General features: G+C 40.6%; 1 protein-coding gene across 1 annotated transcript in view; it reads right to left on the minus strand.

The window, feature by feature from the left end:
- Positions 1-22,890, minus strand: part of MTMR3 (myotubularin related protein 3) — a 131,467-nt gene that overhangs the window by 31,264 nt on the left and 77,313 nt on the right. Inside the window, 4 exon segments of the mRNA XM_027566343.1 lie at positions 5,938-6,104; positions 8,104-8,186; positions 18,056-18,172; positions 18,573-18,662. Of these exon segments, the coding sequence (XP_027422144.1) occupies positions 5,938-6,104; positions 8,104-8,186; positions 18,056-18,172; positions 18,573-18,662 (457 nt within the window).

Consider the following 22,890-nt stretch of genomic DNA (forward strand, 5'->3'; position numbering starts at 1 on the left):
TCTGGGAACTAAAATCATCTCACCTCAGGACAAAGCCATCTATAATTAATAAACAGGAATTGAGTTCTGACCTGGTACATCTTAGGAATATTCTAAGAGTTGACTCAAATCCTAAAGAAACTAAATTATCAAGGAAATAAGGAATCACCTAACGATGAGGATTTGCAGTCTGTGGTTGTGAGAGAAACAGGTTAGGAGAAATTCAAGCCTTGTTAACTAAACACTGTTAACTAAAACTAAATACTGTTAACTAAAGCCCAAAACTAGGGAATGCCTTTTGGAATTAAGAGCCTTAAACAAATCAAAGTTCTTATATAACATAATACAAGGTACCCACAATAACTTAACATGATACAATGAGGTGCACCCGATAACTTCATTATCCAAGGAGATGGCAGAGATTAAACAATCTAATACTTAAGACGTACTTGGGGGCTTCCCTGGTGACTCAGTGATTAAAGAATCCACCTGCCAATGCCGCAGACCCAGGTTCGATCCCTGATCTGGGAAGATGCCACATGCCATGCAACAGCTGATCCCGCAGCACCACATTTAATGAGCCTGGGCTCCAGGCCCCAGGAGCCGCAACTATCGAGTCCAGGTGCTGGAATTCTTGAAGCCCACGCTCCACAACGAGAGAAGCCACAGCAATGAGAAGCCTGCACGCTGCAACAGAGTAGCCCCCACTGGCCACTACTAGAGGAAAGACTGCACAGCAACAAGCACCCTGTACAGCCAAAAATAAATAAATATTAAAAGAAAAAAAAAAAGACTCCGCCTTGCACCCAGATTCCCTGGTCTGGGAAGATCTCATATGCCACAGAGCAACTCGGCCCGTGCACCACAACTACTGAGCCTGTGCTCTAGAGCCCACGAGCCACACCTACTGAAGCCCACACGCCTGGAGCCCATGCTCCACAACGAAAGCAGCCACTGCAAGGAGAAGCCGTGCCCTGAAATGAAGAGCAGTCAACTAGAGGAAGCCCATGCACAATCATGAAAACCCACCACCGCCAAAAAATAAAGTCTGAGAAATGTGCATTTAAAAAAAAGGAAAAGATGTAATGGGGACTTCTCTGGTTGTCCAGTGGTTAAGATTCCGTGCTTCTACTGCAGGAAGCACAGATTTGATCCCTGGTCAGAGCAATGAGGGAGACCTGGGTTCGATTCCTGGGTTGGGAAGATCCCCTGGAGAAGGGAAAGGCTACCCATTCCAGTACTCTGGCCTGGAAAATTCAGTCCATGGACTGTATAGTCCATGGGGTCGCAGAGTCAGACATGACTTTTTCACAGGGAATTAAGATCCCATATGCCGTGTGATGTGGCCAAATAAAAACAACTTAAAAAAAAAAGATGTAATGGCTAAAAATTTAGCAAATATACATGTAAAATTCACAAATTAATTGGATTTAAAATAACTTTAAAAACTCAAAAAAAAAAAAAAAAAAAAAACCTGAAAAGACCCATAAACAAACAAAAAAAACCCAATGGCATATAAAGAAGGAAAAAGAAAGATGGAACAGATAAAGAAGTGAAGTGAGAGAGTGCTTAGGCACATTTTCATCACCTTCCAAGGCCACTTGTTGGTGATTTGTGGGAACCACTGTGGATTCCCCTGGCTGACCAGGCTTGTGGGAAGCTCAGATTCCTAAGACTTTCCCTGAGGCTCCCCAAGGGCAGCTGCCTGTTTTTCACCTCATATCCACAGCACATCTTACAATCAGTTCCCAATAACCAAGAACTGCTTTCAAGTTCTGGCTCTGTCGATGCCCTGCAGTTCAGTTCAACTGCTCAGTCGTGTCCAACTCTTTGCAACCCAATGGACTGCAGCACGCCAGGCCTCCCTGTCCCTCACCAACTCCTGGAGCTTACTCAGACTCATGTCCATCGAGTCAGTGATGCCATCCAACCATCTCATGCTCTGTCGTCCCCTTCTCCTCCAGCCTTTTCAATCTTTCCAGCATCAGGGTCATCTCCAATGAGTCAGTTCTTCACGTGAGGTGGCCGAAGTATTGGAGCTTCAGCTTGAGTCCTTCCAATGAATATGCAGAACTGATTTCTTTTAGGATTGACTGGTTTGATCTCCTTGCAATCCAAAGGAATCTCAAGATTCTCCCAACACCACAGTTCAAAAGCATCAATTCTGCAGTGCTCAGCTTTCTCCATGGTCCAACTCTCACGTCCGTACACATGACTAGTGGAAAGACCATAACTTTGGCTATACGGACCTTTGTCAGTAAAGTAATGTCTCTGGTTTTTAATATGCTGTTGAGGTTGGTCATAGCTTTTCTTCCAAGGAGCAAGCATCTTTTAATTTCATGGCTGCAGTCACCATCTGCAGTGATTCTGGAGCCCCAAAAAATAAAGTCTGTCATTGTTTCCCCATCTATTTGCCATGAAGTGATGGGACTGGATGCCATGATCTTCGTTTTTTGAATGTTGAGCCAGCTTTTTCACTCTCCTCTTTTACTTTTATCAAGAGGCTCTCTAGTTCTTCTTCGCTTTCTGCCATAAGGGTGGTGTCATTTGCATATCTAAGGTTATGATGTTTCTCCTTGTAATCTTGATTCCAGCTTGTGCTTCATCCAGCCCCACGTTTTGCATGATGTACTCTGCATATAAGTTAAATAAGCAGCGTGACGGTATACAGCCTTGACGTACTCCTTTCCCAATTTTGAACCAGTCCATTGTTCTATGTCTGGTTCTAACTGTTGCTTCTTGACCTGCGTACAGATTTCTCAGGCAGGTATGGTGGTCTGGTATTCCCATCTCTTGAAGAATTTTCCACTGTTTGCTGTGATCCACACAGTCAAAGGCTTTATCGTAGTCAATGAAGATGTTTTTCTGGAATTCTCTTGCTTTTTCTATGATCAAACAGATGTTGGCAATTTGATCTCTGGTTCCTCTGCCTTTTCTAAATCTAGCTTAAACATCTGGAAGTTCTTGGTTCATGTACTGTTGAAGCCTAGCATGGAGAATTTTGAGCATTACTTTGCTAGCATGTGAGATGAGTACAATTGTGTGGTAGTCTGAATATTCTTTGGCATTGCCTTTCTTTACAATTAGACTGAAAACTGACCTTTTCCAGTCCTGTGGCCACTGCTGAGTTTTCCCAATTTGCTCGAATATTGAGTGCAGCACCTTCACAGCATCATCTTTGAGGATTTGAAATAGCTCAGCTGGAATTCCATCACCTCCACTAGGCTTTGTTTGTAGTGATGCTTCTTAAGGGTCACTTGATCTCGCACGCCAGGATGTCTGGCTCTAAGTGCCTGATCACACCATCGTGGTTATCTGGGTCATGAAGATCTTTTTTGTGTAGTTCTTCTGTATATTCTTGCCACCTCTTCTTAATATCCTCTGCTTCTGTTAGGTCCATACTGTTTCTGTCCTTTACTGTGCCCATCTTTGCATGAAATGTTTCCTTGGTATCTCTAATTTTCTTGAAGAGATCTCTAGTCTTTCCCATTCTATTGTTTTCCCCTATTTCTTTGCACTGATCACTTAAGAAGGCTTCCTTATCTTTCTCCTTGCTATTCTTTGGAACCCTGCATTCAGATGCTTATATCTTTCCTTTTCTTCTTTGCCTTCTGCTTCTCATCTTTTCTCAGCTATTTGTAAGGCCTCCTCAGACAACCATTTTGCCTGTTTGCATTTCTGTTTCTTGGGGATGGTTTTGATCATGGCCTCCTATACAATGTCAGGAACCTCCATCCATAGTTCTTCAGGCATTCTGTCTATCACATTTAATCCCTGAATCTATTAGTCACTTCCACTGTATAACCGTAAGGAATGTGATTTAGGTCATACCTGAATGGTCTAGTGGATTTCTCTACTTTATTCAATTTAAGTCTGAATTTTGCAATAAGGAGTTCATGATCTGAGCCACAGTCGGCTCCTGGTCTTGTTTTTGCTGACTGTATAGAGCTTCTCCATCTTTGGCTACAAAGAATAAAATCAATCTGATTTCGGTGTTGACCATCTGCTGATGGCCATGTGTTGTTAGAAGAGGGTGTTTGCTATGACCAGTGCATTCTCTTGGCAAAACTCTGTTAGCCTTTTACCTGCTTCATTTTGTACCTCAAGGCCAAACTTGCCTGTTACTCCAGGTAGCTCCTGACTTCCTACTTTTGCATTTTAGTTCCCTATGATGAAAAGGACATCTCTTTTTGGTGTTAGTTGTAGAAGGTCTTTTAGGTCTTCATAGAACCATTCACCTTCAGCTTCTTTGGCATTAGTGGTTGGGGCACAGACTTGGATTACTGTGATATTCAATGATTTGCCTTGGCAACAGACAGAGATCATTCTGTCATTTTGAGATTGCACCCAAGTACTGCATTTCAGACTCTTTTTGTTGACTATGAGGATTGCTCCATTTCTCCTAAGGGATTCTTGCCCACAGTAGTACATATAATGGTCATCTGAATTGAATCCACCCATTTCAGTCCATTTTAGTTCACTGAACCCTGAATGTCGATGTTCACTACTGCCATCTCCTGTTTGACCACTTCCAATTTATCTTGATTCATGGACCTGACATTCCAGGTTCCTGTGTGATACAGTTCTTCATAGCATCAGACTTTACTTCCATCACCAGCCACATCCACAATTGGGCGTTGTTTTCACTTTGGCTCAGCCTCTTCATTCCTTCTGGAACTATTTCTCCACTCTTCTCCAGTAGCATATCAGGCACCTACCAACCCAGTGAGTTCATCTTTCAGTATCACATCTTTTTACCTTTTCATACTGTTCATAGGGTTCTCAAGGCAAGAATACCAAAGTGGTTTGCCATTCCCTTCTCCAGTAGACCACGTTTTGTCAGAACTCTCCAACGTGACCCATTCGTCTTGGGTGGCCCTACAAGGCGCGGCTCATAGTTTCATTGAGTGGGACTGTGCAATAGGCTTGGCCTCTGGTCTTCATTTCTTTGGCTCCCAAAACAGAAACACCAGGCTACTCTGACCGTTTGACAAGGTCATGAGGGTCAAACAAAAGTATATCGTAAAGAACCTTTAAAAATATATATGTTTGCTATGATTTAATTAAACATATGAACCAAAAGCTTTGACCAGTAAATGAGACAGGAAACAAAAGGAGACAGGCTTAGTTAGATTAGCCTCCCATGTTTAACACAACCCAGAGCAGGAGTGTTAAGATCAAAGGTTCAGGATTGAAAATTGAGGTTAAAGGAAAAAAAATCTCTAAAGTAAACTGTATTAGAAGGAAACTCACATCGTTTCACAGCCTAGCAATTCAAGTCATTGTTTTCAAGCTGAACATATCTTTTAAGACTCAGTGCTAGATCAGCAAACTTCTATTTATGGCAACACACAATTTCTAGAAAATTACACACAGAGAAACGACATAAACTTGGTCAGAGCCATTTTTGAGAGAGAAACATGGTGAATATGACAGAAATTTCATAAGGAGTCAGGAAGTCTGGAACCCAGACTCCTAGATTACCTACAAAAGGTAATCTAGGTCTTGAAAATTCAAAGACAGCAAAAGGTCACTTTGTAATCCATTATTCTGTGGCCTAACCTCACACCTCTACCTTCGTTAATGCTACTTGCTCTAAAATTCTTTTCCCCATTCTATTATCAATAACAGTTTTCCAATCTTCAAAGCCTACTCAAATGCCACTTCTAACGTGAAGTCTTCACAAACAACACTCATGGCTCTTTTCCAGTGGGTTTCCATAACACCCATACCCTCAGTATTTTTAGTCAGGCTCAGTAAATTGGGATGTCAATTCTTCCCCATGAAAAGTAGAAAACATCTTATAATGAGCTTAGAAGAGCGATGAGCACAAGCTAGGTGCACCGTGCAAAGTACACTGCTTAATAAATAGGTCAATTTTAGGAGTCTCATTTCATGTAAGGGTGTCTCAAGCAGTAATTCAGTAAAGCCACCATCTGCACATTTAGAAAGGCCTACCTGGCCTGCACAGGTCTCCGTGTTGCTCTTTTTCACTGGCGTAGACCTCCATGCACCAAGCATGGTATGCAAATGAGAAGAGGTCTTCTATTTTAGCAGGTGGTCGTATTGCATTGTTCAGTCTCTTAAGCCACTCTTGACACTGCTCAAAGGTTGAGAACTGACACCTTTGTAAAGCCAAACAAGTACAAATGTAATCAGAAGACAGCTGACAATGAAACCTAAGGGAAGCCACCATTTCAAGAGTGCCTACTCACAGTGAAATGATAATTACAGTTAAAAGCATTAGTCTAGATAGAGGTGGTCTAATGTTTATGATTTGTAATTTGAAAAAACACATCGAACAAATTTTAGTCAATGATGCAAAATGTCGAGAAGAAGAAAGCTAGACATGTGGACCAATAAAATCTTTTTTTTTAAGACTAAAGTTTTTAAGACTAATAAAATCTCTTCTGAGACTGACAAGTGAAAATTATTAAAGTAAAATAGGAGTCCCTCTTCCAGGAATGGGGTTTCATTCCACATCTCCTACCAAAGCTTTATGGTTGTCCCTCTCAAGAAATATGTTCAGTTTTTGTTTTGTTATGACATATCACGCCAAACTCAGAAACAGTTCACAGTACTACTTTTAGCCAATTAGGGAATAATTTCAAAATTAATCTACTTAGCAATTAAAATAACTCAGCAACTTTAGATTGAAAATAAGATACATTACACTGAAACTCTCAGCTGTGACCATGTAGAGACCAAACAATTCTATTATCAAGTGCAATTTTCAGTGCATATATAAAACTAGGAGATTAAAATAATTTGAAATAATTAAAAGTGTAAAAAAAATACTTAATCTTTTCAAATGCAGTATTTAAAATTGAATAATTAATATACAAGCTTTTTAAACTGTAAGTTATAACCAGTATCTATCAAAAGCAAGCCAAATCTCAATGGCTAAAAAGCAACTTAAATATTTACCTTAAAACCAAGGAGGAATCAACTATACTCCAATAAAAATTTGAAAAAAAACAAACAAGGAGGTCACTTAAACCTCTCTCTTACCCCAACTAGTGTGACTTATCAACACGCCCACACACGATGTTTACTGGCACTCTAGGTCATACAAATAGAACAAAAGCTCAGGGAGCTAAAAACTGGGAGAGCTACTAAATTTAAAATGCATTTCAGTCATCCCTTTCCAACCCTTATAATGAAGATTAGATCAGATAAAGCCAACACTAAAGAAATTTGATGAGCAGCAGGACATCTGTAGAGTCTTAAAGTGCCTCCCAGACGGCTATCAGTTGCAATGGAGAAAATACAAGAATTACACAGAAAGTGGGTGATTCCTTGAAAGAATGATCAAAACTAACATCACTAGTAAGGAACAGGTGGGCACTGTTTGCCTCCAGCTGTAATACAATATCCTGAAGAGGACACAACCTCACGTTACAGCTGAAAATGTACAACCTCAATTTATTCCTGAGGAAACACTGGACACAAAATAAGCATTCTATTATAATAAAAGATTGTTTTCTTCAAAGTGCTAATGCCAAAAAGATAAAGAAAGGTGATGGAAAACATTCCAGATTAAAGAAAGGTATAGAATCATGGCAACTAAATATAGTACGTGACCTTGACTGAATCTTGTTCTGAATGAGGTAGGGGCAATGCTATGAAGGGCATTATCTGGCCAACTGACAGAATTAGAACATGTGTAGCAGACTGGATAAAAGTATCACGAGTGTAAAACTGTGAAGCTGATAATGATACTGTGGTTATGTAAGAAAATACCCCTATTCTTAAGAAAGCACACTAAAGTATTTTGGGGCAAAGAGCCATGATTACATAACTTACTTTCAAATTGTTCAGAACAAGAATTTCTCACACACACACAAAATAACACAAATGGGGTAAAATGTTAACAGTACTAGTGCTCTTTACGATTTTTATGTTTGTACTTATTTTGCAAATTTACAGTTATATCCAAATAAAAAAGAAAACATATCTTTCCAGTAGCAAAGCAGCCTGAAGATAAAATATTTCAGGGACTAACTACTCAGAAAATGTTTGTAACTAGGCTGACCCTCAAAAGCAGTTTTTGTTATCAAATCATGAATCCACCCTTTAAAAAGTATTTTCCACACTAAACAACAGCATAAACACGTCACATACCTGATAACTTTGCAGTCTTTGCAAGTCAAATGAAGCTGAAATATATCTCGGCATTCAACACTTTCTATAAGCTGCAATGGAATCTGCAATTAAAAAAAGATGAAGTTCCCTTAGTCAAAAAGGCATTGCCCCTGCGGTTCTGCAATGTGTCCAAGAGTGATCAGCGAGCTCTACAGGAGAAAGCAGCACAGAACTGCACATTCATCTGAACCAACAGCACTCAAGTGATTTACTCAGTGACTTAGGCTTCCCTTCCTCAGTCTCTCAACAATGCCCTCAAGTCACTTCACAGCACAAGGACAACAAACAAAGAGGCACCACATCTAGAAGAACAAGGAAATACAGAAATGTGTCATCTCTCTGGCAACAAACTTACAGTCTCCTTTTCTCAAAGTACTACTTTACGATGCTAGAGCTAGCTGTGATGTGTGGTAACACAGAAGCTGAAGGGAATCAGAACAGTTAATCCTGTCCTGTTGACAAAAAAGAGCTGCAGATCAAGATTCTAGTGGGACTATACTTGTCGCCTATCCCAAGGTGGGCCTGGGCCTTTGTGTCAGCAAAGCAGCAACATGAAAAAGACTGGAGGTCTGAACTGCCTGCGGTAGCACAGAAAACCCAAGACAGCAGACGGAGCTGCTGGTCAGGCGCTCTGCTCAGCAGAAGAGGAGGGACAGCTCTCACAGTGGCCTAATCGGGTAGGTTTAATGTGTTTCAAAAGACAAGCTGAGGAGCCCTGTTTGCCAAGTAGGGCTCAAGGTATGAGTAAGCTGGGATGGTTCTCTCCCTGCCAATCTGGTCATCGGATACTGAAACAAGATCAGTATGACAGTGGACGGGGATCAGAGAAGGGAGGCAGATAGGAGGGAAAGCATCTGAAGAGGGTGATAAATCCTCAAGCTGTCGTTAGAATCTTCCTTCTGTCCCTCAACTTTTCCTGACTCAACCCTTGACCTCAAAAACTTCCAATTTCCAAAACTTCTAAAGAGAACCTGGTAAAAATTGTAGCGGATACTCTTACTCATTGAAAAAGGATCTTTTTACGCTGTATCAAGCCCAATCAAAATACGGCTCTGGGAGCTGCAAGGAGCATTCTGGCAATTCGTGTTTTGCATGAGAAAGAGGAGGCACTCTCCTCCAGCACAGACAGAAACAAGAGCACACTGCCTGACAGGGCGGCCTGCTGCGAGCTGAGCCCGCTTCAGAAGCAGGCTTCCGGCAAACCCTGCCCCACCATGTGGTCACCAGAGCCGGCTGGGAACTCTCAGAACAAGGATGTGGAGATCGAAAAGAAGCCCGTATGATGGACATGTCGGACAAACAAAAAGAAACTGGGGCAGGGATTCAAAAAGAGAAGAAAACAAAATAGTGTTACTCAGGTAATGGCTGAGAGTTCTACCTCAGAAGAGAGCCTTCTAGATTTATCTACAAAATTCCCTTATAATAGGACCAGAAGTAAGAGAAAGACACAGAATTTCTGCCTGTGTTCAGAGAAAGAAAAAGGATCTTTGGCCCTCTGTTTTTAAGTCCTTTACCCCAAGGTGCTGTGAGAAACTGGAGCTGAAGCAGTTAAAAATTCTTTTAAGACCTGTACATCTAAGAAGGAAAAACAACCACCTATCAGTAGGGATAAACTGTGAAGGGGAACAGGAGATTAAGAGATCAGACGGGGACACTGATTTTTCCTCAGGCCAGTCCTCTGCATATCCTGTAGCACTCATGTTAGGTTTTTTGTTTTTAAACCTGCAGTCCCCATTCTCCCCCAATACTCCCCCAAAACAAAGAGAAAAAGAGGTGCCAGACTGGCAATTCAGAGGCCTGAGTTCTAATTTCAATTTTCTAAAACTTTATCAACCAAAATTCTGCCTTCTTATCGACTTCCTTGGACAATCCTCTAACCTTCCCACATGCCACCACACCAGCCTGTGCTTTCTGGTGGTCCCAGCTTAGGAAGGTCCAGGCACAGGGAATGGGAAGAGCCTGGGGTGGAGTGAGAGTGAGTTTTACAAATCCACAGGCTCTCACAGCAATCACTTGCTCCATGTCCCCTCCAACACCCTACCTTATAGCCAGAAAACCTGAAAACCAACTAACATTATTACCAGATGCTGGCCTGTGCTATTTTGCTACAAAGAATAAATTTTTATATCCCTACTATTTGGACTAGATCTAGCCCAAGAGCCTAGCTAGGTTCAGACTTCTAAAATACAAAGATGCAACCCTTCAGAGCATGCAAAACATTTGCTACCTACATGCTTCCAATATATAATTTTTCACGTATTTTAATACTGCAAACTTAAGAAAGAAGGATAAAAACACTGGTTGCTAGTATACAGATCCTACCAAATCACAAGAAACAACCATGTGTATTCAAGTCACAGATACAGAATACAGATTTTAATAATCATGCAGATTATCACATGCAAGGAACTTTAATATGCAGCAAGAACAAGGACATAAAAGAGAAACACTTGATTTTGTATCAAATGAACAGCTCTCTTTTTTCTTCCCCTTTCATCTCAATGATACTCTTCAATGCACCCACGCCAACCTCGAGATTGCCTTCCTTTGAAAAAGGTGGAGCTAGCTGGCTTTTCCTCTTCATACAGCCAACCAAAATATAAAATAAGCTTCTCTACTTCTTTAAAGGCAAGTCCATGGATTCAGGTTTCTCAACTTTCATCACATATGAGGAGGATCCTTAGCATTTCTGTCACTAGACATACCCCAAAGCAAAGAAATACAGGTTCATGAGGCAGACCATTTGATAGCTCAGGAAGGTTAAGACACTCCACCAAAGCTAGTGGCAGAGCCAGGACCAGAATCCATGACTGCCCTCCAGCTCAGGGCCCTTCCAACATACATGGTGCTCCGTTCTTCCTCTAGGATGCCACTCCCTTCTGTGTAAGCCCTACCTTAGGTCTTCTTTCACTATTAAGCAGCCTCTTCACCAGGGATCTTAAGAGGAAAACAGAATGTAAACCAACCAAGATTCTACAGAGGCAATTCTAAGAAATTTGAAGTCACAATCATATCCTCCCTAACCCAATGACTCAGTGCTTTGCAACTCATCCTTGTTTTGCTCCTTTCTTCTCTGCCTTCTACTTGCCAGGCAATTCTCTCTCCCATTACAGTGCTTTTCTTCTTATAAAACCTACCAAACTCATGCTTAAAATACATCAAACACACTCCAGTGCTGTTAAACAATTCCTCTAAAGGTCAAAAGTTACATCACATACACCAAAACTCACGAGAGCATCAATCCAAAAGAGCAGGACAGCGGCAGTTTAAAAACATAATAGACATGCATAAGAGACTCGCAGTACTCGTTCCAGAGGGAATTTTGTTATTTCCTACTGTATTTACCATAATTCATTCTGGGTCTGTATGTGTGTGAATTACTAAGTACCAGAATTTAAAAGTGGGATAATGTATACTTTTTAATAACAAATGCCCTTTTTATAGACTGAATGGGGAAGTATTAACCTTGCATACACATGGCAAGTAAAAATGGCAGTAACAGAGTAAAAATAATTTAATGAGTCTTAACCTAAAATCTATATAACACATCGTGGATTATCTGGGTTCTAACGATTTAAAAACCAGTCGGAAGAAAATGGTCACAGGTTAAAGACTCAAATTCTTTATTGCTCACTTCTGGTATTTACAACGTACTCTTCCAACACGGGTTTTCAGAAGCCTCCTCTGATTTATGAATGCTAAGACCAAAGGGCATTGTTAACAATAACCTACTTCTGATGCTTGGAGAGTAACCAAGATTTTCAATGTACAACAATTAGGCAATGTAAAAAATGTGGGAAATGCTAAGGAAGGTGTTTCCAGGTACACTTCCAGCTTATTCCTAAGAAGCATTAACAGACCAGTCTAGAAATGAGAGTTTTAATGTCCTTTTAAATACTAATGTTGTCTTTACTTCTGGTTGAAATTCAGTTGACATTTTTTGAAAGTCACAATTCCATCTGCTCATGGGACTATAGGGCTTTACCGCACTCCACAAATTGTCCTCATGTACAAAACCAGTAGAACTGTCTCTGATAGGAGGAAAGGGACTCATGCAGAGAGGACACACTTGCTGATTTGCAAGGGGAGCATCTGACACGCAAACCAGTTTGTTTCAAGCACAGGTGCAACAACCGCCTACAATTCTCATGCTACTTACTGGGATTTCAGAAGCAGCAGACTGAGAGGCGGTCTATTGAATTACACAACAAAAATCATTTTAAAATTTCATTATCTTCACTTGAACACTTATTTGTAAATTAGCTGAGCAAAGAAATATACCTATACATATGTAAAAATACAGTTTGGGAAAAGCACGGAATAGGAGCAATTCATACCTTAAATGCTACAACTGAACTATACTAGAGGTTCTTTACCCTAGAAATTGGAAACTTGATATAATGTATGTGCATTACAATAACGATGTATTTCAATGTGCTGTGAGATTAAGAGAATATATGATATCAGACAGCTATGTCAAGCTTGATGGTGTAAGTCATTTAAGAGTTACATGTGTTCATTTGAAAACATACAAAATGATGCAAACTGCAGCATGCCACAATACATACTGACGCATCTGAGTTTTGATGGTTGATATATGTTTGATTTAGATTTAGTAACTTTTACGGGAGGGGTCTCTTAATATCACAGATTTTACTGAAATACTCATCTGCTGAGGGAGGACCAGAATAGGAGGAGCCATGGTTTCCTGGAGTAACCACAGGTTTTAGGAGCCCAGCACTAACTGTGATGTCATTAACTTATTTGTACAAAGAAGTCCTAGTCTCTCCCAATCTGAATTACTTAAAATCAGTGCAACTACAAAATACTTTTGCACAACCATTTTTCGGTGCAAAGCCATTATCTTGGGCTTTTAAAAAAGTGACAAGCAGACTCTGTGCCTTAGAGGGTTATCATGCTAAATGGAAAACACTTTTCGGTGAAGAAGTGGGTCCCAAGTAAAAACAAGGGTAAGTTTTCTTAAGCACTGTATCTCAATCACAGTTGGGGGACCAACAATTGCAGTAAGCAGCCTACTCATACAGCTGTTGTCAGAGAAAAAGATGATGCAGGCTTAGAGAAAAAGATGACTTACAACAAGCTTTAAACCCGGAAAGGATTTTAAAATGCTCTAATATCTATTTCAAACCCATTATTAACTCCAATTCACTTAATATTTACTGAATACCATGGCACAAGTAAACACATTGGATTCTAAAGATACAAAGATGAACAAACAAAAAATTACAACATATCTGGTAAAAGTTGTCAAACTGTGTTCAAGACCCAGAAAAAGCCAGAAGAGAGGGTAATAAACTGTCAGGGAGGGAACGGGGACTGAGAAAGGCTTCACAGAAGAATATCATCACCTGAGCTGGGTTCTGACAGATGAAGAAAAGTTCCTTGGGTAGGAGAAGAGAGAACTCAGAGGTATAAGGTGTGTCTGAGTCCAAAGAGGGTGGTTTTACTAATACAAAGGGGAGAAGGGGAGAGAGAGGGAGACAGAAAAGCTGTGAAGGACCAAGGATCACACCACTTAGGGTGACACCGTGTTAAGTGATTTCATTTTAGAAGTAATCAAGAAAGACTGAAGGCCTTTAGGTTGGTGAATGACATGCTCCAATCCATGCTTTCTCTCCAATAGATCCTTTACCCCAACAGATCTAAAAACAGTCTCTGAAATACTTGGCCGTAAACCAAAAAGCTGAGAAACAGGACTGCGTGAAAAAATGCAATGATACAAAACTACATTATCTCCACATGCAATTTAATTAAATTTCACCAATTCTAGACATTTAAACACAAAATTAAATTGGGTGATTCTACTAAATATTGCTGTCATTACTTCCACAGGAGCTAGTAGGGTCTGGTTGCTGGGATGTTATAGGAGATTCCATCCTGTCCCCTCTTATCAGGGCTACTCAATTCCAAACAGACCCTTCTGAACAGTGGTACATGGTATGAAAGCACAATATGCCTCTTGCCTTGATGAATCCAGTGTGTATTTTTAGCTGACAGACAGAAAACTAAGACAAGAGCTATGATCATAGCCCAATTCTACAGGCCAGAAGGAATTCAGGCCATAGTGACTCCTAGATGTAAACGCTTAACTGCACAGAACAGTAATCAACACTAAAACAATAAATGCCAACCACAAAGAAAATGTCAGCCATTCGAGTCTTGACAAGGAAAAATATGATGAAGGAATTGGGTAACTTTTGGATGGCTGAGTAAAACAACTTTCTAAGAATCCCAAAATGAGCTCCCAAACACACTATCTGAATGAAGGGACAGTCATGAGCTTTTATAAGATGTCATAGTACACTTCTTTGTGGTAGAACCAAAGCACAAAGAGCCACAACACTGTTCAGTGAGGAAAGAAGGCAGCGTTCATTTGGTTAGAATACATGAACTTTGGCATTTTTGTGCTGAAAGACAAGTTTACTGAAGAATATTAAGGATGGCAATAGTGCTGGAAGACCCAGTTCACTGAGGATACTCTCTTAGTTGAAAAGGGTAAATGCACTCAAAAGTTGAGAGCTTTCCCTCTCTTCAGCAATACACAGTATATTATGCAAATAAATATTTTATTTAACATCTATCCTTATACCACTAAGACGACATGAGAGTCACTTCATCCTGTAACAGAAGCCTGCACTGAACTCCAAGTACATCTCATCATTTGACGTTGCTGTTCAGTCGCTAAGTTGGGTCCAATTCTTTGCGATCCCATAGACTACAGCAAGCCAGGCTTTCCTGTTCTACACTATCTCCTGTGAAGTCGCTCAGTCGTGTCCTACTCTTTGCGACACCATGGATGGTAGCCTACTAGGCTCCGCAGTCCATGGGATTTTCCAGGCAAGAATACTGAAGTGGGCTGCCATTTCGTTCTCCAGGGGATCTTCCCAACCCAGGGATGGAACCCGGGTCTCCCGCACTGCAGACAGATGCTTTACCGTCTGAGCCACTACAGTAGTGTACACTATCTCCTGGAGTTTGCTCAAGTTCATGTTCACGGAGTAGGTGATACTATCTACCCATCTCGTGCTCTACCGCCCTCCTGTCCTTTTGCTTTCAATCTTTCCCAGCATCAGGGTCTTTTTCAATGAGTCAGCTCTGTGCCATCAGGTGGCAAAAGTACTTCAGCATCAGTCCTTCCAATCAATAGTCAGGGTTGACTTCCTTTAGGATGGACTGTTTTGATCTCCTTGCAGTCCAAGGGACTCTCAAGAATCTTCTCCAACACCACAATTCGAAAGCATCAACTCTTCAGTGCTCAGCCTTCGTTATGGTCCTACTCTCACATCCATACGTGACTGCTGGAAAAACCATAGCTTTCACTATACAGACTTTTGTTGGAAAAGTGATGTTCCCACTTTTTAACATGCTACTTAGGTTTGTCATACATTCCCTTGCAAGGAACAAGCGTCTTTTAATTTCATGGCTGCAGTCACCATCCACATTGATTTTAGAACCCACAAAAATAAAGTCTGTCACTGTTTCCACTTTTTCCCCTTCTGTTTGCCATGAGATGATGGGACCTGATGCCATGATCTTACGTTGAGTTTTAAACCAGCTTTTCCACCTTCATCAAGAGGCTCTTCAGTTCCTCTTTGCTTTCTGCCATTAGAGTGGTATCATCTGAATTTCTGAGACTGTTAATATTTCTCCTGGAGATCTTGACTCCAGCTTGTGATTAACCCACCTTGGCATTTCGCATGATTACTCCGCATACAAATTGAATGAACAGGGTGATAATATACAGACTTATCATAATCCTGTCCCAAGTTTGAACCTGTAAGCTGTTCCATATAGGGTTCTAACTGTTGTTTCTTAACCCATAGACAGGTTTCTCAGGAGATAGATTATGGCAGTCTGGTATTCACATCTCTAAGAATTTTCCAGTTTGTTGCGATCCACACAGTCAAAGGCTTTATAGCACAGTCAATGAAGCAGATGTTTTTCTAGAATTTCCCTTGTTTTATCTGTGTGCTTAGTTGCTCAGTCATGTCCAACTCTTTGCAACTCCACGACTGCAGCCCGCCAGGTTCCTCTGTCCGTGGGGACTCCCCAGGCAAGAATACTGGAGTGGGTTGCCATGCCCTCTTCCAGGCGATCTTCCCAACCCAGGGATTGAACCCAGGTCTCCCACATTGCAGGCGGACTCTTTACTGACTGAGCCACCAGAGAAGCCCTGCTTTCTTTATGATTCAACAAATGTTGACAATTTGACCTCTGGTTCTCTGCCTTTTCTAAACCCAACCTGTACATCTGGAAGTTCTCGGTTCATGTACTAAAGCCTACCTTGAAGACTTTTGAGCATAACCTTACCAGTATGCGAAATGAGCACAACTGTACGACAGTTTGACCATTCTTTGGCACAGCCCTTCTTTGCGATTGGAATGAAAACTGATCTTTTCCAGTCCTGTGGCCACTGCTGAGTTTTCCAAATTTGCTGACATACTGAGTGCAGGACTTTAACTGCATCATCTTTTAGGATTTTAAACAACTCAGCTGAATTCCATCACCTCCACTACCTTTGTTCATAGCGATGCTTCCTAAGGCCCACTTGACTTCACACTCCAGGCTGTCTGGCTGTAGGTGATATGACCACACCATTGTAGTCATCTGGGTGATTAAGAACTTTTATGTATAGTTCTTTTGTGTATTCTTGCCACATCTTCTTAATCTCTTCTGTTTCTGTTAGGTTCTTACCATTTCTGTCCTTTATCATGCCCATCTTCGCATGTTCCCTTGCTATCTCCAATCTTCCTAAAGAGATCTCATGTCTTTCCCATTCTGTTGTTTTCCTCTACTTCTTTGTATTGTTCATTTAAGAAGGTCCTGTGTCTCCTTGCTATTCTCTGGAACTCTTCATTCAGTTAGGTAAATCTTTCCCCTTTCTCCTTTGCTTTTTGCTTCTCTTCTTTCCTCAGCTATTTGTAAAGCTTCTTCAGACAACCACTTTTCCTCCTTACATATCTTTTTCTCTGGGGTGGTTTTGGTCACTGGCTCCTGTACAATGTTATAAACCTCTGCCTATAGTATTCATCACCTCCACTGGATAACTGTAAGGGATTTGATTTAGGAGGTGGTGCTAGTGGTAAAGAACCTGCCTGCCAATGCAGGAGAAGTAAAAGATGCAGGTTCGATCCCTGGGTTGGGAAGATGCCCTGGAGAAGGAAATGGCAACCCACTCTAGTAATCATGCCTGGAGAATCCCCTCGACAGAGGAGCCTGGTGGGCTACAGACCACAGGGTTGCTCAGAGTCGGACATGACTGAAGTGACTTAATGCATACCTAAATGGCCTAGTGGTTTTCCCTACTTTCTTCAGTTTAAGACTGAATTTTGCAATAAGGAGCTCATGATTTGAGCCACAGTCAGCTCCAAGTCTTGTTTTTGTTGACTGTAGAGAGCTTCTTCATCTTCGGCTACAAACAATATAATCGATCCAGTTTTGGTACTGACCCTCTGGTTATGTCCACGTGTAGAGTCATCTCCCTGTGTTGCTGGTGAAGGATGTTTGCTATCACCACTGTACTTTTCTGACAAAACTCTGTTAGCATTTGACATTAAGGTCCAGGAAGTTCTCTCCAACTGAGGCAGTCGGTAACTACTAAATATTGAGAAATAAAAGCCTACACAGCTTCTGCACCATTACAAATCTTAATGATACAGCATTACCAACTGCAAATCATGCAGTGTTACTAAACAATGGACACCTCAGCTGACAACTACACGTTATCATTTTAAATCAAGCATAAGAGCTGCTTGCTAACGTAGTGTCCTCAGTGCTTAAATTGAGAAAAAAGCAGAGTACACAATGTTTTCATGCTAAACTCTATATCACATTGCTCTTGTGAGAAACTTAAGGTTTTTTACTTCCCTTCTCCATCTACTTTAGTGGAAAAACAGCTGACAGCACTTACATTAACAAGAGACTCCTTGAACTTGATGTGAAGTCTGTAATTAGAAAGGGCAATGATGGCATCCTCAGCGCGGCCCACGTACTCTGTGCTTTCTCCATGAAGTTCAAGAAAAGGGACCTTCAAAGTGGAAGAAGAAACGCTTCAGAGTCCTGAAGTAGTAAAGCAAAGCCTTTAAACACAGCTCAGGTGAAGGGACTATAAACACTGTCGCTCGTACATAAATGGGTGCGGGACCTAGAGAGGATGGGTTTACACCCACAAGATGCAAAAGACCTAGTTATTCACATTTAAGACTAAAGAAGGAATGACACAAAGATGACCACACCTCAGTGGGAAAGTCTTTCTAAAAGAGATGTTCTCCAGCATACATTTCTATTATGTGTGTGGTTTAGGGAAAAAATACATTTCTCTAATATGTATTCCTATATGCAGTCCATTACTTCAATCCACTGGCTCTGCTACATTGTTACTATGATGCTTAACACTTGTTTCACAAATAAAAGTGGCCTGGAATTACCTGAAGATTCTCATCCTCCCGGATCAGCTGCTTCCTGGGAAAGATCTGATTGGCCTGGATGCACTCAAGGCTGTGCCGAGTCTCTTCATCCTGGAAAAAACCCAAATGTTTAAATAATTTCAAAGCTCCTACTCCATGTTTGGTTTTTCTGCCATATCTAATAGCATAATCACAATGAAAATCCAGGTGCCTCTAAATGGAAAACACACCAATATCAAAGAAAGTCAAAGAGGTTAAGAACATTTCTATTAAGCGCTAGTAAGTTGTTAGTATATTACTTTTAGGAGAAACTAAGATATAGTGGCTTTTTTCTCCTAAGTTATAACCGTTATTTTTTAAAGATGCATTCTGAATTATTATTATTTAAGAATGAAATGATGTGACCAATGTCTGGAATTTGACTCAGAACATTTGGAGGGAAGGGTAACAAGGAAGTGAATGGAGCATAAATGAAACAACTGTCTATGAGGGGATTAATACATGGAACTTTAAGTGAGAGTTAACTATACCTCAGTGTCTACTCTGGTTATATGGGAACTTTCCATAACAAAGCTGTTTTCTTCTCAATGTAAACTGAAGAACTGAATCCTCAAACTGAAAACATGTGTGTGAACCATATCCCTAGTTTAATCTTTGTATTACATATTTATTTCTATTAAGGCAATCTCAAAAGATAATAAATTTAATCTAAATGGCACTTGAACTAATCATAATTTACATAAAAAGTCTTTTACATTATAAATTTGTATGGTATACAAAGATCAGGGGGAAAAACAATCTACTGGGAAGTCCAGGGGTAAATTATGATGAAATTATTTACACAGCAAATTTTATAAGAGCAATAGCAATTTTAAACATAAACCCTAATAGAATGGTTCTCAAAATGTGATCTGCGGATTCCGAGACCCTTTCAGGGCCTCTATGAGGTCAAAACCACAGTCACAATAATACTAAGACTTTTTTTAATACTAAGCCTGTAATACTACTAAGCCTTTTTTCTCTGCACTGAGATGTGTACAAACAGCACAGAGAGACTCAGTGGGTAAGCCTGCTGGCCCCTTAGTACAATCTAGCAGTGGCACTTTGAATGTCCTTGGTAACAAGTAGGAGAAAAATGGTCAATTTTATTCCATTCTGACCCTTAAGTCTTTTTCTGTTTTAAAGAGGAAACAGACTTCCCTGGTGGTCCAGTGGTTGAGACTCTAAGCTCCCAATGGAGGGAGCATGGGTTCAATCCCTGGTTGGAGAACTAAGATCCCACATGCTGCATGTCCAACAAATATATACAATAAAATATTAATAAATAAATAAAGAGGAAATACACATGAAAGCCTTTTGCTGCACAGTGAAGTATTACGGTTGTCTCAAGTTAAGCACTTGTGCAACTGTTTCAGTTACAAGCTGAACTAGCAACTTCTTTTGCAAATGAATGAGCACCACTTGCAACTGAAAAGAACAACTGACCAACTATGGTAATTCAGACTTCAGTAGATCTTTTCTTCAAGTGCAATCAGTTGCCAGTGATGAAGTTTTAATGAGAAAATTAGAATTTTGAGAGGCTATCATCTGCCACAAGGGACTTCACAGCTTTCCAGTACCAAATACTTTTCTGATATGCCCAGTGGCAATACTACCAAGTGTGATTTTTTAAAAGAAATTTTATTGCAAAATATGTCTACCTTTGGGAGATGTGCATTACTCATTTTCTCACTAGTCATTATTTTCAAAATGACCTGTTCATGATGTTACAAAATCATGCATGGATAAAAGATCCATTTAAAGTGCAAGACAACTGATGGTTTTAACATAATACAAAACGTTCACTGACATGACTTCAAAATTCCACACTGCAACTAACCTTCAAAGAACTAACACTTGTCAAGTTTTGATGTGTAACAGAAGAACACAACTACCTGGAGAAACTATTACTCTTTCATTTTCTAACTACTGAGGAAGGCTGGATTTACTTCATTTATTTCAAAAAATACACTGTAACAAAATGGATGCAGAAGTAGATATGAGAACCCAGCTATCATCTATTAAGCCAAATATTTTTTTAAAAACTGTAAAAATGTAAAACAACATCACTCTTTTACATTAATTATTGCTGGATGAGAAAAATATTACTTTTCATTAAAAATGTTATGTGAAATTGGTATTGTATAAAAATGAATTTATGAACATTTTAAGGGTTTCTCAGCTTTGACTTCTAAATCAAATCTCTTACAATTATACAGTGGAAGTAACAAACAGATTCAAGGAATTAGATCTGAGAGAGTGCTGCAAGAACTAAGGATGGAGGTTCATGACACTGTACAGGAGACAGTGACCAAGACCATCCCCAAGAGAGAAATGCAAAAGGGCAAATGGCTGTCTGAGGAGGCCTTAACAAAGAGCTGTGAAAAGAAGAGAAGTGAAGGCAAAGGACAAAAGGAAAGACATACCCATTTGAATGCAGAGTTCCAAAGAACAGCAAGGAAACAGATAAGAAAGCCTTGCTCAGTGATCAATGCCAAGAAATAGATGAAAACAATAGAATGGGAAAAACTAGAGATCTCTTCAAGAAAATGAGAGCTACCAAGAGAATTTTGCTCACACAGAAAGGCAATAGAGGACAGAAATGGACAACGAAGGACAGAAATAGTATGGACCTAACAGAAGCAGAAGCTACTAAGAAGAGGTGGCAAGAATACACAGAAGTACTGTACAAAAAAGATCTTCGTGACCCAGATAATCATGATTATGTGATCACAACCCTAGAGCCAGACATTCTGGAATGCAAAGTCAAGTGGGCCTTAGGAAGCATCACTAAGAACAAAGCTAGTGGAGGTGATGGAATTCCATCTGAGCTATTTCAAACCCTAAAAGATGATGCTGTGAAAGTGCTGCACTCAATATGCCAGCAAATTTGGAAAACTCAGCAACGGCCACAGGACTGGAAAAGGTCAGTTTTCATTCCAATCCCAAAGAAAGGCAATGCCAAAGAATGATCAAACTATCGCACAACTGCACTCATCTCACACACTAGTAAAGTAATGCTCAAAATTCTCAAAGTCAGGCTCCAGCAGTATGTGAACCGTGAACTTCCAGATGTTCAAGCTGGATTTAGAAAAGGCAGAGGAACCAGAGATCAAATTGCCAACAATGAAAAAGCAACAGAGTTCCAGAAAAACATCTACTTCTGCTTTATTGACTATGCCAAAGTCTTTGACTGTGTGGATCACAACAAACTGTAGAAAACTCTGAAAGAGATGTGAATACCAGACCACCTTACCTGCCTCCTGAGAAATCTGTATACATGTCAAGAAGCGACAGTTAGAACTGGACATAGAACAACAGACTGATTACAAATCCAGAAAGGAGTACGTCAAGGCTGTATGCTGTCACCCTGCTTATTTAACTTATACACAGAGTACATCATGAGAAATGCTGGGCTGGAGGAAGCACAAGTTGGAATCAAGACTGCCAGGAGAGATATCATAACCTCAGATATGCAGATGACACTATGCTTATGGCACAAAGTGAAGAACTAAAGAGCCTCTTGATGAAAGTGAAAGAGGAGAGTGAAAAAGTTGGCTTAAAGCTCAACATTCAGAAAACTAAGGTCATGGCATCTGGTCCCATCACTTCCTGGCAAAGAGATGGGAAAACAGTGACAGATTTTATTTTCTTGAGCTCCAAAATCACTGCAGATGGTGACTGCAGCCATGAAATTAAAAGACACTTACTCCTTCAATGAAAAGTTATGACCAACCTAGACAGCATATTAAAAAGCGGAGACATTACTTTGCCAACAAAGGTCCATCTAGTCAAGGCTATGGTTTTTCCAGTGATCATGTATGGATGTGAGAGTTGGACTGTGAAGAAGGCGGAGCGCCGAAGAATGGATGCTTTTGAACTGTGGTGTTGGAGAAGACTCTTGAGAATCCCTTGGACTGCAAGGAGATCCAACCAGTCCATTCTGAAGATCAGTCCCGGGTGTTCTTTGGAAGGACTGATGCTAAGGCTGAAACTCCAATACTTTGGCCACCTCACGCAAAGAGTTGACTCAGTGGGAGGGACTGGGGGCAGGAGGAGAAGGGGATGACAGAGGATGAGATGGTTGGATGGCATCACTGACTCGATGGACGTGAGTCTGAGTGAACTCCGGGAGTTGGTGATGGACAGGGAGGCCTGGCGCGCTGCGATTCACGGGGTCGCAAAGAGTCGGACACGACTGAGCGACTGAACTGAAACACATAAGGGGGCTTCCCTGGTTCCTCAGAGGTAAAGCACACTCTTGCCAATGAAGGAGACACAGGTTCAATCCCTAGGTCAG

The sequence above is a fragment of the Bos indicus x Bos taurus genome, chromosome 17 (assembly GCF_003369695.1).
Source record: "Bos indicus x Bos taurus breed Angus x Brahman F1 hybrid chromosome 17, Bos_hybrid_MaternalHap_v2.0, whole genome shotgun sequence".
NCBI classification, from domain to species: Eukaryota; Metazoa; Chordata; class Mammalia; order Artiodactyla; family Bovidae; genus Bos; species Bos indicus x Bos taurus.